This window comes from Rhinatrema bivittatum, chromosome 5 (genome assembly GCF_901001135.1).
Source record: "Rhinatrema bivittatum chromosome 5, aRhiBiv1.1, whole genome shotgun sequence".
In the NCBI taxonomy this organism is placed as follows: Eukaryota; Metazoa; Chordata; class Amphibia; order Gymnophiona; family Rhinatrematidae; genus Rhinatrema; species Rhinatrema bivittatum.
Window position 1 is genome coordinate 30,506,751 of NC_042619.1, and position 26,305 is coordinate 30,533,055.

Below are 26,305 nucleotides of genomic sequence, written 5' to 3' on the forward strand. Positions count from 1 at the left end.
GCCTCAACCTGGTTCTAAACACCAACAAAACGGAAATCCTTATAATAGCACCAGATCAATCTGCCCCGCCAACATCCAGCAACTCTCCAGACACCTCAGGATATGCCACCGCACCTCAAGTCAGAGATCTGGGAGTACTACTAGACAACAGACTCAGCCTCAACAAATTCATAAATAACACTACAAAAGAATGCTTCTTTAAATTACAAGTGCTGAAGAAACTAAAGCCCCTGCTACTCTATAGGGATTTCCGCACAGTACTCCAGGCCATCATTCTCACTAAATTAGATTACTGTAATTCACTCCTGCAGGGCCTTCCCGCATACACCACCAAACCACTCCAGATGGTACTGAATGCCACTGCAAGGATCCTTACCAACGCCAAAAAAAGGGACCATATCACCCCAATCCTCCAGCATCTCCATTGGCTGCCCATCAAATACAGGATTCAGTTCAAAACTTGCATGATGTTTCATAAGGCCCTACATAACATCTCTCCACTCAACTTAACCTTCCAGCTTCAACTACACTCTTCTAAAAAACCAACCAGAAGGGCATACCAGAACAGAATGATCACCCAACCTGCAAAATCTACCCTGAGGAAACGCGCTCTATCCACAGCGGGCCCGTCTCTCTGGAACTCACTACCACCGGACCTCCGCCTTGAGCAGTGCCATACTACTTTTAAAGTGAAACTCAAGACTTGGCTCTTCCGTCAAGCTTTCCCAGAGAGCTAAAAGCTTCTTACAGCAATAATCTAATGTTTATATTGCGGCAGTTATATGTTCCAAGTTGTGTTCTAAGTTGATCTTAGTTGTTTCATAATAGTTTGTACTTTACTATAGATTATCCGTTTTTATTCGATATGTTCCATGTAAACCGCCTCCCCGGCGATAGTTATCTCTGTTAAATGTGAACCGGAGTGATATGTATTGTATACAGGAACTTCCGGTATATAAAAACCAAAAATAAATAAAAAATATTATTAGTCTTTCATTTGGTGATGTCTACATTTACCGACATCTGTTTTTGGATTGCTAGAAACACATATTTGGGAGTATCATTTGAATGTGTGGAGACTCTGAACTGCCTTTTCTGTTGGATTCTCTAAGTTGGAATTTTTCTCCTTAAATTTTTTGAAGAACTTTGTGTCTTTATATTCTTCGATCCTTTGGACTCACTGACATTTTCTCTTGACAGTGACAAATGGATGCAGGTTATTATGGTGGATTATTTTTTTCTTTTGAAATTTGTTGATAATTTTTCTACCTTGTTTAAGTGTTGCAATGAATTTGTATTTGAATTTTGACATTAAATAATTGGTCATATTTGTGATTAAAGGTATTATGTATTTTCTGTATGAATTTCTTTAGCACTATGCATTTTAAATTTTTTGTGTGTGGTAGGATTTTCAAAAGACAGTTTGCTATTTTACTATTTTTAGACTGAACAATAAATGATAATAGGTATGCGTGTAGTCCAAATTCCCAGCACGTTTAAGACAATGGGGATCCAATCTCTGATCCCATCTTGTGCCATAAGATACACATTTATGCTTTCCAAGGTTCTGATTGTTGTAGACTGCAATTGGAGAAAACAATTTTTTTCACAGAGAGGATTGGTGGATGCATGGAAACAAAGACAGTACCATAATTCAAGAAGGCATAAAGTAAGCACAGGGATTCTTGTTAACAGAAATGCATGGGCAAGGCCAGAGGCCAAGTAGGGTCTGCACTATTGCAGTAGGAAGGGGCATGAATCTAGCAGTCATCATTTGCCATCATAGCCTCTGTTTCTGTAGCAAGAATTTTATCTCGCAAATGATATTCCCCTTGTTTACTGTATAAATCTTATCTTGACTGATCAAAGGGTATTTGTCCTCTTTTTCCAGTTTCTAGATTATACATGATTGCAAAGCACTGTGGGATTCATTTGCATGAAAGTTGTGGCATAAAATAATACTGCGTTAGATTGTTAGTTGTGGAAATTCCTGTGGATCAGCTGTTTCAAGATGTTTTGGTTTGATTGTAATGACCTTGGTGACCTCTGTGATGTCATCAGTCATTATGAAAATTATTCTTTTCTGTTATTCACAGCTGCATTTAATAAGTTGAATGAGCAATTGCATTACCCCTATATATATACATTTCAGATATAAGTTTAAATACCAATAACAAAGAACTTAATTTAATGCATCCAGGAAATATTTTACCTAAAACTTTATTTACAGTAGCAATACATTTAAAGGTGCTCACTTAAAAAAAAAGATAGATTAGTGATAACCCAATCTCATTTTTTTTTTTACTTTTTAGCAAATGCAGATATTTAAACCCAATTTTAAATCAGGTGCTGGCCACACACTAGTTAAAGAGCTGTATTAGCATCAATCACAGTTGTAGAATTACCCAGCTTCCTGTGTTGGTAGATCTACTTCCTGTTTCCTCTAGCTTAAAGCTTCACCAGGAAAGGAAACAGGAAGTAGATGTGCCAGCACATCTGTGACTGAAAGGACCACAATCTCACCATAAGAATAACTTTTAAAAAAATAATTTCTAAAGCTTTTTGTTTTCAAAGACCCTCATTTGGTAAAAACTGTAATAATTATAGTCAGGAAGTGTCTCTAACCTATTATAAAAATCTAATTTTTATGGTTAGAAAAACTAGATGAAAAGCTTCTTTACTAACTGATTAAAATAAACACTTCATAATGCAATTAGGCAATAACTATATTATATGGGGTTAATTAACACTGAACAGTATAGAGATACCTATGAAATAAATGTTGATTTTTAATATAATAGAATTTAACAGGTTTTTGAATTATACTTTTTGAACCATTATCTGCAGTATTACACGTCTGTTACTCAATTCTTATATGATTGAGTTTGAAAATATATTTTAACATTTTACCTTTTATCTCTTACCTGTTTTATCTTTTATCTGTTACTTTTATTGTTAATAACCTGTGTTAAGACTGTTTTTTTGTTTTATGCCTTTTAATGTTATTATAAAAAATGATGTATTTATTTTCTTAAAGTTTGTAAACCGTTGTGAAAGTGGCAACTAAACGACGGTCAATAAAAACCTGTTAAATAAATAAATCTAATTGGGTTTCAAAATGTGTTATTTTAACATTATATCCATTTTGGATTCTTCCAGAATCTTCTCACTCTGTGCAGGAATTAAACACACGCAAGGCAGTGGGATAGAAATTCATTTGCACATTTTTTTTGTCCTTAGTACATTTCAGTTTTGAAGCTTTTTCTTCTAGCAACAGTACTCCGGGTTCTCTGGCTGCTTGAAAGGTGAGAGAAGGAGAATTGTATAATGCAAGTTGTAATTTGCAACCACAAATCAGGCTCAATGTGGCAAACACATATCATATATAACATCTGTATCTTCTTCTGTTTATTAGTCTCCATACAAAGTATAAACAATAAAGCATGACAGAAAGCATTCCGCCAAACCCTGCTAGGCTTACACCTCCATGGACGGCTCACCATCGTGGCATTTCAAAACACGAATAGTACAGACTGATGTATAGGACTTAACCTAACTTAATTTCCTTTGCACAGAAAAAAAAAAAAAAGGTTAGCTGTAACATGACACAACTGTTAAATATTTTATTTTTGGAAAAAAAATAGAAAAAATGAAGGACTAAAAAGAAGATAATAGAATGAAGAACAAAAAACAAGAATAAGTAATCATAAACCCGAACACAGAGAAACGTGAAAAATTAAAATGCCACTGTTAGATGACCAAAAGGGGTCAAAGGCTGTCTATCACATAATCAGAAGAAAGACCTAGAGAAAAATGAACTGCCACACAGGAATAGGAATAAAACAAATTTAATGAATCAACATAAAACAAAGATCATTCACCAGTGATCTAAAATGTTAACCACAGCACCACTGACCAAGGCGTCAGGATCATCGCTTCCTGTGAAGGTGGCAATACATCAGTTGAAGACTTCCCATAACATGACAAACTTGCTTGACTTTCATTTTAGCATTAAGTCTGTCCATTGACAAAAATTCACACCTTTTGATGATCCAAGCCACAAAATTGTGGAACAGAATCTTCCTTCCTCTTGAGGATAATAACGTTTTTCTGTGATTGATGAGAAAATAAAGAAAAGCTCTCTTCTCTCAAACCCAGAAGTGCCCACTCTGTAATTTACACCATACTGATCCTGCAAGAATATTCCCAAAAAATACATATATCTTTCCAGAATTCTCTTATCCTGCTTCAATCCTAAAATCCTTAAAGTAGGCTCCTCAAGTTATGTGGATAATTTAGGTTCCTATATTTAGGAGCTCATCTTTTTTTTTTATGTAACCCCTGGACTGGGGTCCTTTCTAGGAATCTATACACTACCCAGGGCTAAGTAGACTCTTCCTCTCTGGTGCTCCTGGATTCTCCACTGAGGGAAGAATAACCTCCTGGGTCCTGGATGTTAAGTTGCTGCTTCTTCACTAGATGCCAATGACCAAACGTGATGCAAAACTGGTGTTTCAACATCCCAAAACTGTGAAGGATTTCAAAGGGGCGTGGGATAAACACCGTGGATCCATAAAGTCTAGAGGATGTGAATGAAGAGAAGAGGCATGGGGGTGGCTTGCGGGAATGACAGCTACTACCTGGTGATTAATACCCTTATTCAATAAACATACACATGGTTAATGCGACTCCAACATTGCTCTATGCTTCAACAGCAAGAGGAAATGTGGAAAAAAGGATTTTCATTCACAAAAAAGCAGGGGAGTAGCTTGCTTGTTGTAGCGGTTACTACCTCAAACCAAATAAGCCTGATACTTCACTTTCAATGCATATCCAGCATAGCTCTCTGCTTCAACGACATGGGGGAATGAAGAAAAGAGGATTTATATTTAGACAACAACCAACAAGGACTGAATTACATAGTCTGGGTATTGGTAAACAAATAAGCATGGGAGTAGCTTGCTTATTGCGGCGGTTACTACCCCTAACCAATTAAGCTAGATACTTCACTTAGATGCAGCTCCAGCACTGCTCTCTACATCAGTGGCAGGGGTGGAAGGTAACTAGAACCAAAAAGTTACTAATAAGGGCCAAGAGTAATAGATAAGTATGAGAAAAAATAAGTGTGAAAGCTTGCTGGGCAGACTGGATGGGCTGTTTGGTCTTCTTCTGCCGTCATTTCTATGTTTCTATCTATCCCTTTTCTGATGATTTGAACATAAAATATGGCACTCTTGTACAGAAGTCTTTCAAATGATATTCATAAAACTAAACAACAGGAATAATGAGTGAATCTCTGGTTCTTGGATCCCTTAAACCAATCCTCTGGGTCCCTCCTTAGTCTGGATTAGAATTTTGAAGCCTCCCTGGATTACTATAAACAGCGAGGTTGTCTTCCTAATTTTAAACTCCCAAGATAAATACCTTGGAGCCGGTTGCTGGATATTAACTTTTCCATGCCTCCTCTCCTTTTCTGAGGGAACTCTGGATTTTGCATGTATAGTAAGTTAGCAAATTGTGCAACTCTATACAGACAACTGTCTCATCTGCTTCTAAACCTTCAGGGACCGGATGGTAGGGATGCCCGAGAGCTGCTCTCATTACTTCTGCCTTGACTGCATATTGGAATGGTCCAAAAATGGCAGCTCCTGCCCAGTCGATGGCATGACCTTCATCTGCATCTGCATTCCTGCACACTTTGGCGGCAATCACTCGAAGAAAGTTCCAGTTGAAGACTGAACAACTCGGGATGAGGAATTAGGATGACACTGGAAACTGTCAGGTATGCAGCGGATATGACAGGGAAGGCTGCCTGCTGCTCTAGGATGGCTGTGACGCTGGTGCCTCCTTTCAGCGCTGTGCCTATGGATGAATGGTTTTGTCCCCAGTGTGAAGCAGCAAAGCTTTCTACTAACGGTGCTTTCTAAGGGCAAACCAGACTACTTGAATAATCTTTGCTGTGCTGGAAAACCAATTTGAATCCTGACATCTTCACAGAAGAAAAATTTGAGGATTCCTTCCCTACGGGAGGTTACACTCAAAGGGACCAGGCAATCTACTCCTAATACCAGGCCCCATTAATTTGGAATAGACTAACATTGCACATTTAAACTGAGAGTAATTTTATACCATTTAGAAAACTTGTAAAACTGTGGTTATTTGTGCAGGTTTTTGATTAATTTTTACAGTCTTATGTGTTTTGCTTCAGCAAGTGTTCATTTATAATGTATTTTTTTTTTTTATGTACTATGCAGAGGTTCCCAAACCTGTCCTGGGGGACTCCAGCCAATCAGGTTTTCAGGATATCCATAATGAATATGTATGAGATAAAATTTACAAACACTGAATCTCTATGATATGCAAATTTATTTCATGCATGTTCACTGTGGATATCCAGAAAACCTGACTGGATATCCAGAACAGGTTTGGGAACCACTGTACTATGGTTTTAATATACTCATAGGGCCAGATTTTCCAACCTACGCACGGGCGAAGATTTGTGCGCGCAACCCGTCGTGCACAAATCTACACCCGATTTTATAACATGCGCGCGCAGCCGCACGCATGTTATAAAATCCAGGGTCGGCGCGCACAAGGGGGTGCACACTTGTGCACGCCGAGCTCTAGGGGAGCCCCAATGGCTTTCGCCATTCCCTCCAAGGCCGCTCCGAAATCGGAGCGGCCTAGAAGGGAACTTTCCTTCCACCCCTCACCTTCCCATCCCTTCCCCTATCTAACCCACCCCCCAGCCCTACCTAAATCCCCCCCCCCCCACCTTTATTATCTAAGTTGCGCCTGCCTTTGGGTAGGTGTAGGTTGCGCGCACCGGCCTAGTGGGCCTTCGGAAGCTTCTGGCCACGTCCAGCCCCGGACCGCCCACGCTCCACCCCTTTTTTCGAGCCCCGAGACATATGAGCGTTCCGGGGCTTGCGCGCGTCGCCGAGCCTATGCAAAATAGGCTTGGCGCGCACAGGAGCAGGTTTTCAGAGTTATGGGCGTAACATATGCGTGTAACCCTTTGAAAATCCACCCCATATCTTTTTACTTTTAGGATTTTATAATGTGGCTTTTAGGGGTTTGCATTTTTCTGTTTGGTGAATGTCTATTGTATGTGGTGTCCGTTATTGAATATACTTTTTTTTAATACCGATTTGAAGGTTCCGAAAATCAGTATAAAAATAAACTTCCCCATTGCCATTCTGTCTCTGGTGCACCAGATGGGCACAACCGGTGGAAACATTGGATGGGTGCCTCAGACTCTCCCTTTCTACGCCACTCACGTTGGATACTGGATAGGTATCCCACCTTCCCTCATAATTCTGCCTTGCTGACCCTGATTATCCTGGTTTGAGAGAACCAGATGGGAAAAATAAAAATAAAAAACACAGAAAGGAAGGGTGGAAAACCTTCTTTCAAGAGAAATTCCAAAAAAGGAAAGTCTTCTCTGACCTGAAAGGGTAAAATAATTCAAAACGTCTCGCACATCTCCAAAATTCCTGGTGCCACTGACTGAGGCCTAGGACATTTCCAGGGAAAAGGAACACTCCTAGTCCCTCCGACTTTAAACCAAACAAGCCCCAGCGCCTCTAGAGGCCTTGGTCTTATCCAGACACACCATTGCAGCAGCCTCACATAGGGGGTGAAGTGACATAAGATGGTCCGTTCCTCTTTCCTTCTCTGAATGCAGAGCCTTTCTACAAGGCCCCACAGACACCAGAGGCACAGAGGGAACCAGGGGCAACGAGGGCAGCAAAGCCGAGGAACATGACAGGGTCCCAGGCCACGCCGGCCGTGGGGCCTTCCGCAGAAACGGAACCTTCGATCCCGATGGCTCCCGCTCTTCCAATGAATCGGCCACTGGAATAGCCTCCGACGGAGGCAGCATTGGTGCCCCCGGGGCATCGAAGTCTCCCCAGGTACCGGTAAGGGCTGCGTCAACAGCACATCAAGAAGCTAGTCCAAGCGCTTCAACAAGGGCTGCTAGCACTAATGGAGCAGGCTCTGGTGGCGGTGGCAGCCCCAGTGGGGCCTGTGGCTCAATGCCTTGTGGTGCCGGGCCGACCGCCAGTGGTAGTCTGCGCTCCAACTCCTCCTCAAACGCTGACGAAGATAAGGCAGCTTGAGGAGGGGGAGGCGAGACCAGGTCTCCTTTGGAGCCCTGAGGGGGAACCAGTGCCCATCACCGGAACCGGTGGGGACCGCCTTGGAACCTTAGCCGCGGTGGAGGGTGATGCTTCCCTGGCCCGGGGTCCCTCTGGGGGCATCTCGGCCGATGCCGGTGCTTTCCCAAACTTGGATTCATGTGAGGACGGCGACAGATGGTGGTGCTTCCTCGATTTTCCCCGATGCTCGGCCCGGTCTTTCCCCGGAGCTGAAGGAGATGGCGATGATCCGGACTTGGAAAGAGAAGAAATGGAAAGAGTCCAGTCCCCAGCGCCTAATTCGACCTGGGAACCTGGTGGTGGAGAAGATAACACGGGACCGTTAGCCACTGGGTCCTCCTTTCCCCAAGGTGACGATGCCCCCAAGGCTGAGGTTGAGGGCTCAGACTTCCTGGGGCCAAACAACTTCTCCATTTTATCAAGGTGCGCGCGGCGACCCTTGGGGTCACCTGGGCACAGAATGTACACTCCCGGATATCATGCGATGCCCCCAGGCACAAAATGCAGACCTCGTGGGGGTCTGTGATGGACATAGTCTGGGGGCACTGGGGGTAGAGGCAGAAGCCTGGAGACGCCACAGAAAAATGTAACCAGCGTGCGGTCGATGGCCGGCAGCCACCGGGGAACGGCACCATTGGAAACTGACCGCGAGGAACATATAAACTTACTGTGATGCCCGCTAGCTAAGGCCAGGGAGGACAGAGGGACCTGGCCCAATGAAAAGAGAAAAAAAATACTCAACTGTGGCTTAATGGTTTAATGGTTTATTAAGTTTTATATATCGATACATCGGGCAAGCCTTCACATCGGTTTACACAAGATAAAACAGGGTCAGAAATACAATATTCATAAAACAGTAACAGCTAAAAACTTCATAAAGTAAAGGAATAAATTAGCTGTTAAGAAAAGATAAAAACTCATAAAGCATAAATCAAATAAATAAGATAAACATAGTCATAAAACACTAAAGTTAAAACATCTATTAAACTAAATGACATACTGATAAAATAAAATAAAAAGGTAGCTCATCAAGATGGTTTAAAACAAAAGCGTGCTTATGCTGTACTGCTTATTTCTAGCATTGCTGATTAATCGTTTCGTGCTCTGCAAAGGCGCATTTAAACAGCCAGGTCTTCAGTTCAGCTTTAAATTGCTTTTTTTCAGTGGTGAGTCTCAATGAGGTAGGTAGAGAGTTCCAAATTTTTGTTCCTGGAATGGATATAACACGCTCCCTTACGTGGCAGTTTTCTACTCAAAAAAGCACAAGCTCCACATTTGCGAGATGAAAGCTTGGTGGAAAAAAACAGACTGAAGAGGGACCCCGCATAGATAGATAGTGGCATGCTGGGCATGCTCAGTGTGCCTGGCAAAGTTCTAGAAACTTTGACAGAAGTTTTCCGTGCCGGGCTCCATCTGATGATGTCACCCATGCGTGAGGACTACCATCCTGCTTGTCCTAGGAGAAAGGATTTTCTTCTTGTGCCCGATTTATACCTTTGAGGTATTTGAAAGTCTCTGTTTTTCCTCTGCTCTAGAATATTAGGTCCTTAAGTCTCATCACATAAAGCAGTTAGTGTAGACCCTGTACCATTTTGGTAGCCTCTCTCTTGACCTCCTCCGACCCTTTTTCATAGCCTTTCAGAAGTACAGCTTCCAGAATTGGACACGATGAAGTCAATTTTAATAAGATAACAGAGTAATTTTCCCAGTTTAATTTGTGGTTGAAAATTCACCTAATCTAACCAAATGAATTTTTTTTTCAACAAGTCAAAATGCTTACGCTCCCCTTTCTTGATATCCCTTCTGTGACTTAAAAGAAAAGGGGAGAGGACCCCAGGCAATAGGTTAGAAGGCCATATGTTTTTATTCTGGAGTGAGCCACCATTAAGCTTTTGAGCAGCTGGTGAGGATTTTTAAATTGTCGTTCTCAGGTTGTGGCCTTTATGCCTCTTTAGAAACATACCTCAGAAGATCATTTCCATCAACACAAAGTTAGCCTTTTGAACTGCATTTCCCATGATGCCACACTGTCACCTTCAACACTGATCTTTCACTGGGGGCAAGAATGCCAAAACTCCTTTCCTTCTCTAGTATTTCTAGTGTTAAGTTTTACATAAAAACACGACAGCAGAAAAAGACCTTGTCTGCCATTCACACCAACTACTCAGCTCTAAAATCTCTTACCATTTCCTCAGAGATCTTTAAGCTTTCTCTACAGTACAAGAGAAATATTAGCTCTGATTGATGGGTCTCCTCATATTCTGCCTGTATTTCAGCCTGCTTTCGTAACTTAATTCTTTGAAAAAGTGCATGTAAGTATGCAGCTGCTCTTTGGGAAGATGACATGGCTGCATCCATGGGAGCCGATGTTTTCAAAATGAGTGGGGGGGGGGGGGAGGAGCTAAACTCAATACAAATTATCCCTCCCTGGACACAATGAAGGAGTTTGCTCAATATTAAGGATGCTCAAGCACTTACTGTACCCACAGAGCTGGTACCCTATGGATGCACGATCCCAGTGCCCAGACTGCATGGTGACTTCCAGAAGAGAAAGTTGAGACCAAAAGAAAGTATCAGTATTACTCAACAGCGTGTGCACACTTTACTAACGTACTCCGTTAGTGGTTTTCAAATCTGGTCCTTCAGAACACCAAAGAAATCTGGTTTTCAGGATATCTCTGACTATTCCTGTGATACTTGCACAAATCGTAGTTAAATGACTGTGATAATCTGCCGATCGTGGTTACTCTGAATTGAATGCCTTATCATCTTATTCTTGCATTGCCTACTGACTCTTTCAGTAGGTTTCTGCACATTTGCATTGGAATCCATTGGCTCAGCCTCTTACCTTGTACTTCCCGTTTTTCTGCTCATGCACTGATGTAGGAAGAGATAGTCCTGCGGGGCACTGGTCGACAAGGTGGAGTGGTGGACATGGTTTGAGGGCGAGTCGAACGTAAACAAGGTCGGCTGGCTGGAGTGGGATGGAGCTGAAGACTTGCGTTCCCTGAGCAGGTGCTGGCTGGAGCCATTCAGCTCAGCGGGGGATGATCGAGGTCCCTGGCTGACTGATGGAATGTTCCTCAAAGAGTCTGAGTGGAAAAAAAAAACAACAAATAAGCACAAACATTAAGTTGAAGGCACAAGAAAGACAGATAACTGGGGAACTACCTGCCACCTCGCTGCCCATTTTCTCATCTGAGGTATGCAAGGCGATGGCTTTTGTAATTTGCTTCCAAAGCGGTTAAAGTAGCTTCTGGCCGGAGTATTGCCTTTTACTACATGTTTCTTGCTGGCATTCCTCCCTCTGAGATTGTGCTCTGCTAGGTTTTCTTTCTCCTCTTTTTTTTTTTGTTCACAGATTATGCTGATTCTTATTTACATGCTAACACTATTCTGGAATAAACAGTTTGCACCTTTATTATTCCCAGAGCTCATCACACCTCACGCTACTCTTTTTGCAGGGGTAATTCTCAAAATGTGTTTTTATGTGCACATGAATTGGCTTTGGAGAAGCATCCCGGGGGGGGGGGGGGGGGGGGGGGAAGGGTTGTGCGGGGAACAGTGCACATGTAACCGGCTCGGGGAGGGAAATTGCCCCTGCTCTGGGAAAAATGAGTAAGAGAGAGAAGCCCCATATTTTCCAATTCCCAGCCAGTGGCTGGAGGCTGCTATCTTTGCCTTTTCAGAAGCTTTTGGAGATGTTTTTTAATGTGATTTTTCCTTTGTTTTGGGAGGAGGTTTCTGCCTACCCTTGCTGCCCAGAAGTGAAGGGAATAAGAGAGTTTTTTCTCTCTGCTAATGACTTTGGGGCTTTCAGCCTGCAGGATCCAGTTACCATCGAGGAGAAGAAGGGAGAGGCTTTTGTTGAATGACTTCTGAAGACCCCCGGCCCACCCTGCACAGGACTGAGAGGACTGAAGTCTCTGGAGAACCATGAGTGAGCCCAGGTATGATTTTCCTCTTACAAAGGGGAGAACCTTTCTATAGCCTGGGGGAGGGGAACCCATTCCATCCTGGGAGTCTTACTTTCCATATCCTGCAAGGGAGGATATCCCCGAGCCTATATACTGGGGGACATTTGCACAGATTAAGCTGAATTTGGATATTTTTATTGAACGTAGATGTTAAAATGAGGAAATGTGTCTAGTGCCAACTTGCAGCCATTGACAAAGCCTGAGTCTCCTGTCTTTTTTATTCCAGCACCAGTAACCTATAGAATTAAGATCAGAGACAACGCCCATAGTAAACACTCTGGAGGTTTAACCCTGCCCCGCCATCAAAGAATCCTCACTGGGGTTAGTGGGACTTTGTCTGACTTAGCCCCGGGACTGAGAGTCATCCCCTACCTTCACAGTGCACATGAGAAGAGGGGCTACAGGAGTCATAAGAGAAGAGATCAGATTGGGAATGAATGACAGGAGGAGAAAGATAGAGGTGGAAAGGGGGAGAGACAGAGAGATCAGGCAGAGAGATCTGATGAAGAGAGGGAGAAACAGAGGCAGAAGAGATAAAGGAGACTGGGCAAGAAAGAAGAAAAAAAGAACAGAGGCAAATGCTATAGGAAAATGAGGACAAAAAAAAAAGTCAGGTGCCAGAAATGGGATGGAGAAAGGTGAGGAAAAAAGAGAGGGAAAGAAGCAAAGCTGAAAGAATTCAGATCATGATGAGAAAACTATTTCAATTTCCGAATAAGAGTATTCATGTCATGATCTGAAGCTAATGATTAATTAACACTATCCTGATCTCATTATCTTAGTTGCTACTCACCCCTCCATACAGCTCTTGCTTTGCCTGACTGATTTGGTTTTACAAGGGCATAACTCTGCATTATAGGGGAGGCTCTTGAATTGAACCCCCTAACAATCTGTGGTTCATTCCCCCTATCCTCATTGGGTGCTGTCCTCAATATGAAGGTTGACAACAATGGGTTACAAATTCTCGGGATATTCCATAGTTTGAGGATAAATTGCTAAACTATTTCCTGGGGAGACTTTCCAGGATCCCCTGAAAGCTGCTTGCCTGCATCACTGCTCTGATGGGCTGCAAACCAGTTTTCTAAGGTTGGCCATCTTAGCCCCAGTGTTATCGTCTCTGGCACCTATATGAGCTCTACCTCACAGGCAATAATTCAGGGCAAGACAAAGCTCATTACCAGACAATGATCAATAAGAGCTAAATTCCCATCCCCAATAATTAAAAAAAAAAAAAAAAAAAGCTGCTCTACCAAAGGAAACCGGTAACAAGGTGAATCAGATGACAACATTGCTAGTCAACCTCCCAACTTCTTTACAGTGTCTTTGGTAATTGCATCATGACGTAGCGGGTGATTTAAAAACTTAATCTTGTGATAAATTCCCTTCCCGAAAGAAGGACGGGTTCCCCTAACCCTGAAATGGAACACGTTTTTCAATGTACTTTCCCTGGATAAACGACTGAGAGAAAGCACAAACAAACTGACGAGGCACAAAACTAAAAGAGAAAGTTATATGGTGGATTTTTTCCGTATGGTACATAATCAACTTAGGGGTAGACATGGAGGCAGTTTCTCTTAGAAAGTTGCCTACTATGTATGTGTGCTGCAGCAGCCCATGATTGGGGGTGAAGTAGCACGTGCAGATGCGAAAAGCCCAGCCACGTTGTCTATTTCACTCTCCGAGCCTTAAATATCCTCTCTCCAGGAATGCCTTATATATATATTTTTTTTTTAATTTATATTTTATTGAGATTCTAAACAAATTTACATTTGCACAAAAATCAAGACATAGTTTTGTAACACAGGAAAAATATACCTATATTCCTTCCAACTCTATCAATTAATGTTAACAAAAACCCTTAGTCCTCATAATGGGAGGATATTTAAAGGCAATTTTTAAATCATGTAATCTGTAATTTTATTCTTACAGAAATAGGGAGAAAATTACACTTTATTTGCAGACATTTTACCTCACCCTTATTCTTTATCTGCTAGGAAGGATTCTAGGTGAGAGGCGTCCTGAAATATAAATTTATTCTTATGAAGAATGATTGAGCATTTACAGGGAAATTTTAATAAAAATGTTGCCCCAAGAGACAACACCCTTGGCTTCAAAGCCAGAAATTGTTTTCTCCTGAATTGTGTAACACGGGATACATCTGGAAAAATTTGGATCTTCTGTCCGCAAAACAAAAAGTCCTTGTTTAGGAAGTATTTTTGTAAGATCTGATTTTTATCCCTTTCTCTACAAAATGTAACTAAAAGGGTAGCCCTTTGTGGTATATCATCTGTAGATGATTCCAAAAATGAGGTCAAATTTGGAGATTGCTGGACAAGATCCATACCCTCCTCTCCTTCTTGATTCCTTAACCTAGAAGTAGGAATATAATAAATCTTGGGGATACTAGTCTTGTCAATTGTTGAAATGGCCAAAATCTATACCGCATATTTCTTGAGTAATTCAATAGCAAATAGCAACCTGGTTTGAGGAAAATTTAAAAATCTCAAGTTTCTATTACGATTAAAATTTTCCAGGTTTTCTATCTGTCTATGAATCACTAATCCATCTTTTATAAATTCATTATTTGCCTCCTGAAATACTACTAATTGAGCAGTCATAGCTTTTCCTTGTTCTTCCAATTGGTTCAATCGATTATTATGTATTTCCAACACATTTTTTAACTCCATAGTGGTCTTATTATTTTGAACAATTGAACTAGACATAGACTTCTGTAAACTAACCAACACCCTCCATACATCACCCAGAGTAATATTTTGGGGGTCAATATGCTCTGCCACCATCTCTTGATGTCCAGAGCCCCCTTGAACTCCACCTTCCTCTATAATACCAATATCTGTAGAAGAAACTGAAACAATGTTTGTGGTTTCCATAAGTCCCAAGGAGGGACTCTGAGGTGAAGGGTTTGGCTCTTCCATCTGGGGTTGGGGTAGCTGCTATGGCCCTGGGCTGTCTGTAGTTCCTGACGAAAAGGATATTTCAGGGATAGACCCTCAAACAGGGTTACTTACTCCTCTTGCAACATGAGAGTCCATGTGTCCCCTCAAAACAGGTACCACCGGTGATGGTGTCCAAGCTTTAACTTTTCTTTTTCTTCCCATATGAGTAGAATACAAAGAAAGAAAATTCTTAATAAGGGGCGCGTCCCTTTGGCACGCGGCTTTGGCTGTGCGCCAGCGGCTGTGCACCGCTCCTCAGCCAAATTTATACCTGGCAACAGTCCTTCCCCGTTGGATGATGTCACGGGGCATGGCTTAGCTTGTTCGGCATTTTTACTCAGTTCCTGCGATTGAAGAGCCAGGACCCCACACACAGCCCTTTAGTCAAGGCCTTTCGGTTGAGAGGTGTCTCCCTCAGGCTCCTCCGGATAAGACTCGCTCCTCAGCCGAATTTATACCTGGCAACAGGCCGTCCCCATTAGATGACATCATGGGGTGTGGCTTAGCTTGTTCGGCGTTTTTACTCAGTTCCAGCGATTGAAGAGCCGGGACCCCAAACACAGCCCTTTAGCCAAGGCCTCTCGGTTTAGAGGTGTCTCCCTCAGGCTCCTCCCATGCCTTATATTTTTACACTGGGGATAGAAGTAGACTCGCTGTGAAACCCAGGGCCTAATCTCAAGCCGGGTTAAGGAGGCTTGAGATCATCATCATCATCATTGTTAATTTATAGTCACACTTTTCCACCGTAAGAGTTCAAAGTGTGTTACAAACATACAGTAAAAACAGGAAAACAGATCAATCTGGGTAAACAACTTTGTATATTGTCCCCCAGTGTTTGGTTTCCTTTATTTTCATCCTACAGGTGTTACTATGCTCGGGAATGCATGAAGAACGGGACAAGCAGAAGATCCGCCACTGTGGGGGCATGAGGCTAGAGCTAGTGCTGGAGGTCAGGTAGGGTCTGCGGCATTGCAGCCGGTCAGGAAAATGGGACCTCTACATTTTTATCTGCCATCACATTCCAGGTTCCTACATCTATTTCTATGTCCAACCCAAACCACTGAGAAATCACCAAGGCAATACTGCCTCTAAGCAGACTGCGCAATCAAGGAAGACGGAAATGATTTATTCTCCAGTCCCAAGTGACCCAAGGGTATTTTTGTGTCCCTTAAAACTGTAACTTAGGAGCCCGCCATATGACCCCCAGAGAAAAGCTAAAATATGATTTTGGTCATTAAACTGTAAGACTAGCCCTCCTTATCTGTATTTATAATTTACTTACAAGTTGTACTAAATGCCTTTTCTAGATGATGCATGGGGTGTGCTGCTTACAGATTCTAGAGATAGGGTTTCTCTTACTCTTGGGACTGGGATTCCAGTAAAATTCGTTCTTTTAATTCACTGGTGTACATGAACAGTGTCATAAAAAGGTCACGCTGCAGGAATTACATTATTTAAAGGACAAAGTCTTTACTGCCCTTATGGTTTGTTTGTTTTCAAAAGCAGAGGTTGCATTATGTCCAAGAGATGAACCTGAGTTTCGGTTAAATGCAGGACAAACGGACCAGCTTTCCGGCCTGAGCACTGCCCTCGACTGCCACATTTTTTTGGTATTTTGGCAGGTGGGCAGTGTATAATTTGATCCTTTAAAATAAAAAAAGGCATTTTTAAAAAAATACATATCCTTTTTTTTTAAATGGGAAAATAAACTGTTAAGATGCCCTCAATACGGTCATAGTCAGGCAGGCTGGATACTGGCATTAGCAGAAGTGCAGGGCTCTAGAGTCTTCTGCCTGTCCAGCCACCTCCCCCTTGGGTTGGGCCTGCCGGTTCTGGCGGCCAGCAGGATTTCTCTGGCACTGTCCATGGTGAGCCGGGGTCAGGGGTGGCAGCAGTCAAGCAAGATCGAAGTCTAGGTGGAGGTTAGGGCTGACAGAGATTAAACAGAGGCAAGACAAGAGTCAGCAACAAATATCAGTCAGTCCGAGGAAGGTTGACTGGGAAGGTAAAGCAAACAGCAGGACAGGGGAATAAGGCTGGATGGGAAGGCAAGACTGGGCAGGGCAGGAGCACAGACAGATAAGGTTAGAACCGGGTAAAATACACAGGCAGAAATAAGGTAACACACTCATAGGCAGGAACAGGGTAAAATGCAGGCTAAACTATAACAGGGGGTGCACAGAAGGGTCTAGACAGGCTAGAGAGGCCACTGGGAGGCCTACAGTAACAGAAGGGCCACTGAGAGACCCAAGGAACAGGACAAACAGAACAAGACAAGAAGGTCTAAACAGGCTACACTGAGAACATGGACAAGTTAAGGCACTGGGAGACCCACAGGCAAGAATGGCCATTGGGCAGTGGCGAACGGGGAGGGGGGGGGGCAGGGGGGTCCAATGCCCAGGAGTGCCGGGATAAGGGGGGGGGGGGGGCGCGCGCAGCAGCTCCCAGTCTTCTCCAATCCCCATGTATAATTGTAAGCCAGAAGCTTAAGATATTGTTCTTGCTCTGACTAGCAAAGGTGAATTAAATTGCAAAAGGGAGAACTGTAAAGGTAAATGGTGACATGTTGGTCAGACAGAGAGGGGTCAATGCAAATTGTTTCCTTTGAAGTCTACAGAAGTCCTTCTCACCTATGCAAATGTTAAATTAGCCTCTGGCTCCACTACAAGGGGGAGAGGGGAGGAGGGTGCCATGACTGGAAGCCAGTGTTATTATCCCCTGATCTGCAATGACACCAAGTGGACCTGCCTCAATTGCTAGGATTAAATGGATATTTCTCTCAGAAGGAAAAATTTGAGTTGATTGGACCTATGGCAGTTAATGGAATCAGAACTGGGGGGGGGGGGGGGGGTAATCCCAGACCAGAGCCAATGAGGAACAGGGGATCGATTGCTAATGAACTTTTTAAATTAGGTATAAAAGAAAGGTTGACTTTTGTGTACAGTCACACAGGCAGAGTGAGGAAAAGACAGAAGAACATAGCAATGAGGTGAGGTTCTTACCCCAGCCACATGGTTGCTACCTCAAAGGAAAGAGTAGTTGCAGATAGATGGGAACATTCCTCATAGCCATACCTGTAGAATAGTAATTATATAGCAGCGCTGAGAAAGTGCTGTTTTGAAATATGTTATTGGTGCTTGGGAAATTTAGAAAAAATGTATATGATTTTAATTAATAGAAGTTATTCTATTTGTCAGTAGTTTGAAATATTCTTTTATTAGTATGGTTTTACTATTATAATTGCTGCTTTATGTTTCTTGATTTTATTTGTTTTATGAGGAATGGTGATTCTGTTTTTCTATTGTTACACACAGTCTGGCTTCTTGAGGTTTCCATTTCAGTTTTTGTCTGCATATTGCTGGTTCTAATTTGTGGTCCTTTATTCTGTATTTGGTGAGGGTCTGTCTCTGCTCTGTGTGTGTGACCAAGGTGAGAGATTCTGCTAGCATGTAGTGTCTGTATAGGGATCTATAACAATCGGGTTTGTTTTGTTTCCCTAGTAGGTGGTGTATTGGTATTCTGGGCCCCAGTGTAATATTTACCTGTGCCTTTTCACAGGTAGGTTTCTTGTTGTTTGAGTCCTTGGTGTTTCTATGGTTACATTATGATAAGCTTGCTGTATAGATTTTGAGTATCTTTTTTGCGAGATTTTGTGTTAGTTCACAATGTGTCTGGCAGTGGAAGGTGTTTGTGCTGCTGTTACTGTGAGGTGACACCAGAATTTGAAAATATCTTTTAGTATGATGAGCTGTAAGGGAAACATCCAAGCTCCATTGTTTGGGGGAATTTCAGTGGATGCACAGAGTTACAGAACTGGAGGTGCAGGATTTATATTGACATTCTGTCCCTTCCTATAAATTCTAGATTCCACTCTCATAGCCATATAGAATTAGTTGAATGAAGCTATCAAATAATTTTAATAATGGTGTTACTAGAAGTGTGAAACTAGTGAGTTTTTTTTTTTAAATTATGCAAAAGACCCTTGGTACTTTTCTTATTAAGACTTTTTTATAGCCAATTTTAAAGCAGAGGGCCATGCTATGGAGGTGGGTGTGATATGAGGGCAGGTCATGTTGGCTCTCCCTCCCAAATTCTTGTCTAGAGATGCCACTGATTTTCTGTGACCTTATGCACTAGTACAAAAAGGATTAGGGGGGGGGGGGGAGGGGTTGGAGAGGCACACAAATGCATTGGCCCCTGGGCACGGAAACCCTTGGTACATCACTGCTACTGGGAGACCCAAAGAAGCAGGAGTGCCAAGGGAGGTCACAGACAGGACAGGAACACAAGAACAGGGCAAGGTGTACACAGACACAGCAAACAGGAACCAATGGCAAAACAAGGTAGATACAAGACAAAATGAGTCACAGGGAGGCCCAGACAGGAACTACGGAATGAACAGGGACAAGACAGGTCCAGTCAAGAAGGCTGTTAAGGCCACTTAAAAATAAGGCAAGAAAGAAGGCTGTGAAGGCCACATAGAAACAAGAACACGTGCAAGGAGCCAAGGTGACTCAATGCTGAAGGAGCTTCTTATAGGACCGGCCTTCCTTCAAGGTGGTAGCTAGAGCAGAGCAGAGCTGGCCCGGTGAGAGCCCCTGCTGGCGAGGAGGCTGTCTAGCAGCCAAAATTGTGACAGATATGTTTAGAAATGTTTCGCTGTCAGGACCACACCCCACTCAGGTTTTCAACTGCCCAGGTCAGCCAGGGCTGGAGGGCTCCTGTGGGTGGGATTCCTATGTCACCGTGCCACAGTGACATCTAGTGGCCGGATGTGAGGCCCATGATTGCAGGGGTTCTGGAAGGAGCTCTGGGACTTGTCCCCGGCCGAGGACTGGACCAAAGTGAGCTGGGGGAGGGGATATACAATTGGGGGGGGGGGGGGGGAAAGATCCCAGACATTGTCCCGATTGAGCAGGAAGCCTGAAGGGCCAGAAAGAAAGTGCTGAATAAAAAAAAAAAGAACAAAAGGGAAGCTGACGTCCAATGCATTCTGGTGTGAAGCCTGCCGTGCTATTATTCTTCTGTAAGGATTACTTTTATTAATCTGAAGGCCTTGGCACGCTCCACCTCTGCATTTTTGTGACTTCGTGTTATGCCAAGGTCTGCCTGCTGCTCCTAGACCATGTGAAGCTATAGGGATGAAACATTCACCTACTCTCACCTTGAAACTTAACATTCACCATGTAAGTGTTTAAAATATGCGCATAAAGGAGATTTTATTTATTTATTTATTTAGTGTTTTTCTATACCGGCATTCGAGATAAAAATCCCATCATGCTGGTTTACATTAGACAGGGGGTGTACAAAGAGAAAACGCTGGAAAACTATAACAAGTGAACAGAGAATCTGAAGTTACAATAAAACAAGGAAGTTTCAACTTGGGAGAGGAAAGATAGTCTAAAGGAAAATAACAGAAAGAGCAGTTATTTACAGTGTTCTCAGAATATCTGACTACGGTTGTCGTTGCATAGAAGAGTCAGTTGGGTCTACCCATCTATAATGTATATAATTTTATATACATTATAGATGGGTAGATCTTAAAAGAGCCGCACGTGCGCCAAGACACACACTGTTTTATAAAGTACTCTTCACGCGTGTATGTCCGCAGCTTTACACGCCACATGCCTTGAGAGAGAGAGAGAGAGAGAGAGAAAAGGAGTTGATTTGTACAATGCAGCTAGCAGAGACTGCACTGTCAAATCAACCTCTTTTCATCACTTATAAGGCCTAAAATTCTTTAATGATGTCAATTTTACAAAGAATACCTCTGAATGTGTCTGTAACACCCCGCCCCCTAACCCACCACCCGAAAACCCACCCCGAATCAAAGTGCCCCCTTACAATGGTCCACATACCGAATGACAGGCTGAGCCTCTGCAGAGTCCCTGTCTTTTTCTCTCCCTCTCATGTTCGCCGGACTCTCGTGCCCTACCGAGGAGAGCAAAGTAATTTGCGTGACATGTGCAGGGCTAAGGAAAATTAGGGGTTACGTGCGTCAGTGCTGGCCCTGCTCCTTTTCCCCCTACTTTCTCTGGGCGCGCGGTCATCCATGTTCGCGCGCCCTTCCCGGCTATTTAAAATTTGCGTGGCGCGTATGTGGGCCGTTTTTTGCACACGCAAGGCTTTTAAAATCTACCTCATAGCGAGAGATGCATACATACACACACAAACACACACACACATATACTTGCTTAGCTTCATAGACTGTATAAGCAAAAGGGCAGATATCCGCAACGAATCTCTCAAGGATATTCACTGTGGAGAGCCTGAACACCCGACTGGCTGGGAGTTCCCCCCCAGGACAGGTTAGGGGAACCTCTGCAATAGGAAAACGGGGGAAATCCAGGCGACACTGTGAAGTCACAAAATTCAGGAGGAGGAATCCGCTGACGTTCAGATTTTACAATATTCGTATCTTGCCGTTCGCTCAACATTAGAAAAGACGCAGAGACGTCTTTGCCGCCATGGTGGGCACACCTGCAAGGCCTGCTCCCCTTTTCCACACTTCTCAAAGCAGAGCACAAGCGGTTCTCGCCCTGTCAGGCTGACTCATAAACCCCGACAAATGACTCTGTTGTCAGGATCCCCGCTGTGCGTGGAGTTGCTAAGGCTGCCGAACGCACGAAGCGACACCAGCTCCTAGCTCGGTCATTTCGAGTTGTCTCAAGAAATATAAATAAACCGTGCAGTTATCGGTGCCATTGTGAACACAGAAAATAAAAAGAGGCCGCAGTCAGCAGACTGCAGTAACAGCGTACGGGCCCCTCCCCCCCCCCCCCTCCCCCCCAACCCCCTTCCCCTAGGAAAGCCTCTCCGCTCACATCTTGCATCGATTTTTCAACACGAATTCCCATCACGCGCCCCGACGGTGACCTGGACGCTGAAAGCCCTAATGGTAGTGAATCGGGACGGGCTTACTCCATTAGGTCTGTGAGATGAGCTCCTTAATATAGCAGCTGAGGGCCGGGATATTTCTAGGCAGGCTCTGGAATGGATGGAGAGAACATTTTAAGGGCAAAGAGGAAAAAAACCCAAAAAACGACAACAACAAAAAAACAAAAATCATACAGGAGCAGCTTTTGGGCCCGAGACAAAAATTACGGGGGTCGGCATTCAGCGGGCGGGTGAGTGGAAAAGTTACCCGGGTGGTTTTACTGGGATATTCGGCAGGACATACCTGGAGAAGCGTTCCTCCGGATATACCCAGGTAAAGTTACCCAGGGAGCTCTAGGGCAGGTATTTTTTCCCCCCCCCGAGCAGACTTTCCCAGCTAATTGGCCCTCCTGATAACGGAGTTAAAAAGGGCATGGGATGAACGCAGAAGATCTCTAGGGGAAGGAAGAAACAGGGTTAACCTGCATGGCGCAGCAGTTACTACCCTGGACAGCTTGCTGGGCAGACTGGTCGGACCCTTTAGGTCTTTCATCTGCTGTCATGTACTAGGTTGGTACGTTTAGCCGTGCCCCTGGGAACGCCACCATCATCGCCTCTTTTAATCCGGCTAAATTCTGCCAAACGTTACCTGGGCAAACCCTTTAAACATCGACCCTGCGCTGAGTTATTGCTGGGACTGCAGATTAAACGAGGGAGGACACTGACGGTTTCAGCTAACCTGAATTTTTTAAATGTCATTTTAAATTCCAAAAAAAACCCTAAGCAAATATTAAAGTGTCGAAGTAACTGGCTTCCAAATTGCTTTTGCTTTTTTTTTTAAAAACAGAGGCGTTGCATACCCTCCCCGGGGTTTCTGGGCTGCACTACAGGTTATGAAGTACCAGAGACTCCAGGAAGTCGGAGGACGCACGGGACAAGAAGGCTGGGGGAGCTGAGAGGAACGCCGAAGGCTTGGAGGACATGGTATTTTCATTCATTTACCCCTCCATAAAACACGTAGCAGCTTTGGACTAAACTGATCTGATTTCCGAAAAACATCGTAACCCCCGGGTCATCTACATTTTATAGTTTCGTGATTGTGGCTGGATGCCTGGGGATGGGATCGCCCCTAACCAGCAGCACTTTCTGGGAGTTAGCAAGCATCCCATTTCTGTGGAAGTTTGCTGTGCAGAGCGGGCATTCTCCGATCTCTCTTACAAACCCAAGTCTCTTTTATAAGTACAAAGGCGGTAGCTACAGCCGCACAGGCACGCGTGCGTGCATGCCGGCTCGCGCCGGTGGACGCGGCCATTTTATACCACGCGCGCATATATGCACGTAGGTTATAAAATCGGTAGTACGCGCATACGTGTGCGTGCAATTTTATATGGACGCGCGCGCGTGTGCGAGCAAATGTCGCCACCACAGAGTAAGTGGGGAGGGGGGAGGGGATTTTGCTAGGCACGCGTGCCAATGCAAATACCCGTTTCCCCAATTCGTTCCCAGTTCGCCCCGGTAAAGGATAGGTCTTCCTAACCCTCCCCTAGCTACATAGCCTGCCTTTTACCCTATTAGCCCTACCCCTTCAAACCCCGCTGTCTTGCCCCGATATTTTTATTTTAAAACTTCCACGCCATCCTCGTCAGAAGTAAAGGTATGCAGCGGGGAGCCCTGGCGCGAGCTTGCGAGCATAAATACTTACGCATAGACTTCACATTTACAAACCCACACCCCTCCCCCTTTTTTTGCCTTTTCGATTCGTGCACACGGGTACTCGAGCGCTTCTTAAAACCAGCGTGGTGTGGTGCCGGCCCGAGACACGCGGGTTATCTTCCGATTTCGGTACACGTAGGGCTTTTAAAATTCACCTTAAAGTGAGTAAAAACGCTTTTTTTTTTTTTAAAGGTAACAGAAGTCAAAACGTTTATGAAAGATCTGCGGATGGTAGCCAGGGCTGAAGCTCTAATGACTAGCACTATATAGTACACCGGCGTTAAACTTGTGCTAATTCAACTTTTTTTGCTAAAATTTGAGACAAATAAAATAAACACGTGTTACCATTGTTCGACCCGTATGAGTGTGCTTTCCTTTCCTTTAAGGACGCGTTGCTAGCAATAAAGGTCTACAAACCCGTAGGGGACACCTTTCTGCTGGACTAATTTAATACATTTGTGACCCAGCTTATGAGAGCTGCGCTTTATCAGGGCCAGGGGAAAGATGAGCCAAGGAATATCCAGGGACAGGGTTTACTGTGGTGTTTGTCGTCTTCCCATTCGCAGATGTCTTTTTAATTTTGTGGGGGTTTTTTTTTTTGTATTTTGTTTCTTTTATTATAATAGTTTGTTTTATGTACTGTTATCGATGTTAAGTTTGTACACCACTTCTGGGCGATCAATACGTGATCAGGGAAGCAGTCTGTAAAGCCGATAAATGACATAAATAAACACAAGTAAAATTACGTCTTTCTTTCCAATGGTGGTGTTTGTTTTCAAAGCTACAGGGGCATGAAATTCTTTGGTCTAGAAAGTGCAGAAGATTACAGATTGTTACCCTTTCACCACCCAAGCTCCCAGTCCTCCGTTCTAAAAGCTTACTCGCAAAAGGACAATGAGTTGGAAAGATGAAACTGTTCCAACCTTGGGAGCAAACAAAAGCAAAGCCATGCCAGCGACAGGGAAAGGGAGGTTACCAAGGCCAAATCAGATCATCCTGACCGCAGATCATTATTTGAATAAAAATCAGTTCTTTGAAGTACAAAGAGGAGAGCAGAGAGAGAGAGAAAGACTCCGAACATATACACAAAAGGTCACGTCAATATCATCAGCTTTCTGTCCTCTTCTAACCTCTCTCTGCTCCCGTAAGACTTTTCCCCACTAGTATATCATGAGATGACAAAGAAACCTCCTCCCAGACAACATTTTTGACTTATGCCCTTTACACTTCTTTAAATATTTTAATTTTATACAAATATTCCAAAATCTATGCTAGGCCAAACAAAAAAAAAAAAAAAAGTGTCCTGTTTCTTTGAGCTTCCAGCTCAATCACAAGTAAGCTGCTTTGAATTATGGCACCACGAGCTTTCATTTGCATCTAGCCATGCATTTTCCCCTTAGCAGTGACAGTCCTTGGCTGGAGGCCACTCACCAGGGCTCTTTCTGGCCTCCTACAATCAAGGGCTCTTTATATGACCACTAGATGTCACCACTGTGCGATGACTGGGGCTGGGCAGTCATCTTGGATCGGGTGCCCTCCGATGACGTCTGTGACAGCCTAGTATTTAAGACCACTCCAGATGCCCCTCAGATGCCTTGGCAACGGGTCTCCTGCATCGGCAGTGTATGTTGCTCCTACGTCTTGATTCTTGCTTGCTCCTGAGTTCTGTCTGTGTCGCTGGTTCCTGGTTTCTGTTTCTCTTCATCCAGACTGCCTTGTTCAGCTTTCTTCATCCAGCCTTCCTTGTCCAGCCATCCTCATCTAGTCTTGTGCCCTGTCTGTCGCATCAGCGTCTTCAGTGTGTCTTCATCTTGGCCTGATTTCTGGATCTTGACCTCTTGCCTAGACCTGACCATGACTGCCTACTGCCTGGACCTGACCACGATTGCCTGCCACCTGGAACTGACCTCCTGTCTGGATCTGACCATACTTATCTGCTGCCTGCTCCGACTCTGGCCTGTCCTCGGCTCCTCTGATCTGCTGTCTGTCCTGAACCCAATGTGTCCTCATACTCTTGCTCACCTGACCACCTTAGGACCCACCTAAGCCCTGCTGGCCGCCAGAACATGTTAAAAAAGAGGATGTTAAAAAGTAAATCCTTTTACTGAATAATCTGATGCAAGCGAATTATCTGGTAACAAGTACCCTTGGATCTGGTGAAATCCACACAGAAAACAAAATAGATACAGTTCAAATATCAGTCTGCATACACCAGTAGTTTGGTGTCTTCTACCAAACTACTAGCAGAGATACTCTTTGGAGATGGACCCTCCTTGCACTTTCTCCTTCTTGATACCTGTGGCACAGGTCTCATCATTTGGTAGAAAAATGGAAATCTCTGTTAAACTTCAGATTCAAAGTCTGCTGATAATTCATCCAACAGCAAACCTGGAGACTTTCTCCTTGAAGGGTTGTCCTCCCTCTGACTTCCAATAGAGAAAATCCAATTGTTAAGACTCTCTTAAGGCATTTCTTGAAGGAAGTCAGGGAGTATGGGGCTATCACTTCTTTCACCAGCTCTAGCCTCTGGTCCTCTCTTGCTTGCAAGTCCTCTTGGATCCAAGCTGCTTCTAAATCCTGGAGGCTTGGGTGCTCCTCTCGAGCTTTAGTCACTATCTTA

The 26,305-nt window shown here is 43.7% G+C and overlaps 1 protein-coding gene across 2 annotated transcripts in view; it reads right to left on the reverse strand.

Annotated features, from left to right (window-relative positions):
• Window positions 1-26,305, reverse strand: part of GAB2 (GRB2 associated binding protein 2) — a 290,861-nt gene that overhangs the window by 40,675 nt on the left and 223,881 nt on the right. For both annotated transcript variants that reach the window (XM_029602205.1, XM_029602206.1), the window contains exon 3: window positions 11,011-11,254. In XM_029602205.1, coding sequence (XP_029458065.1) covers window positions 11,011-11,254 — 244 coding nt within the window. The remainder of the gene's footprint in view (window positions 1-11,010; window positions 11,255-26,305) is intronic.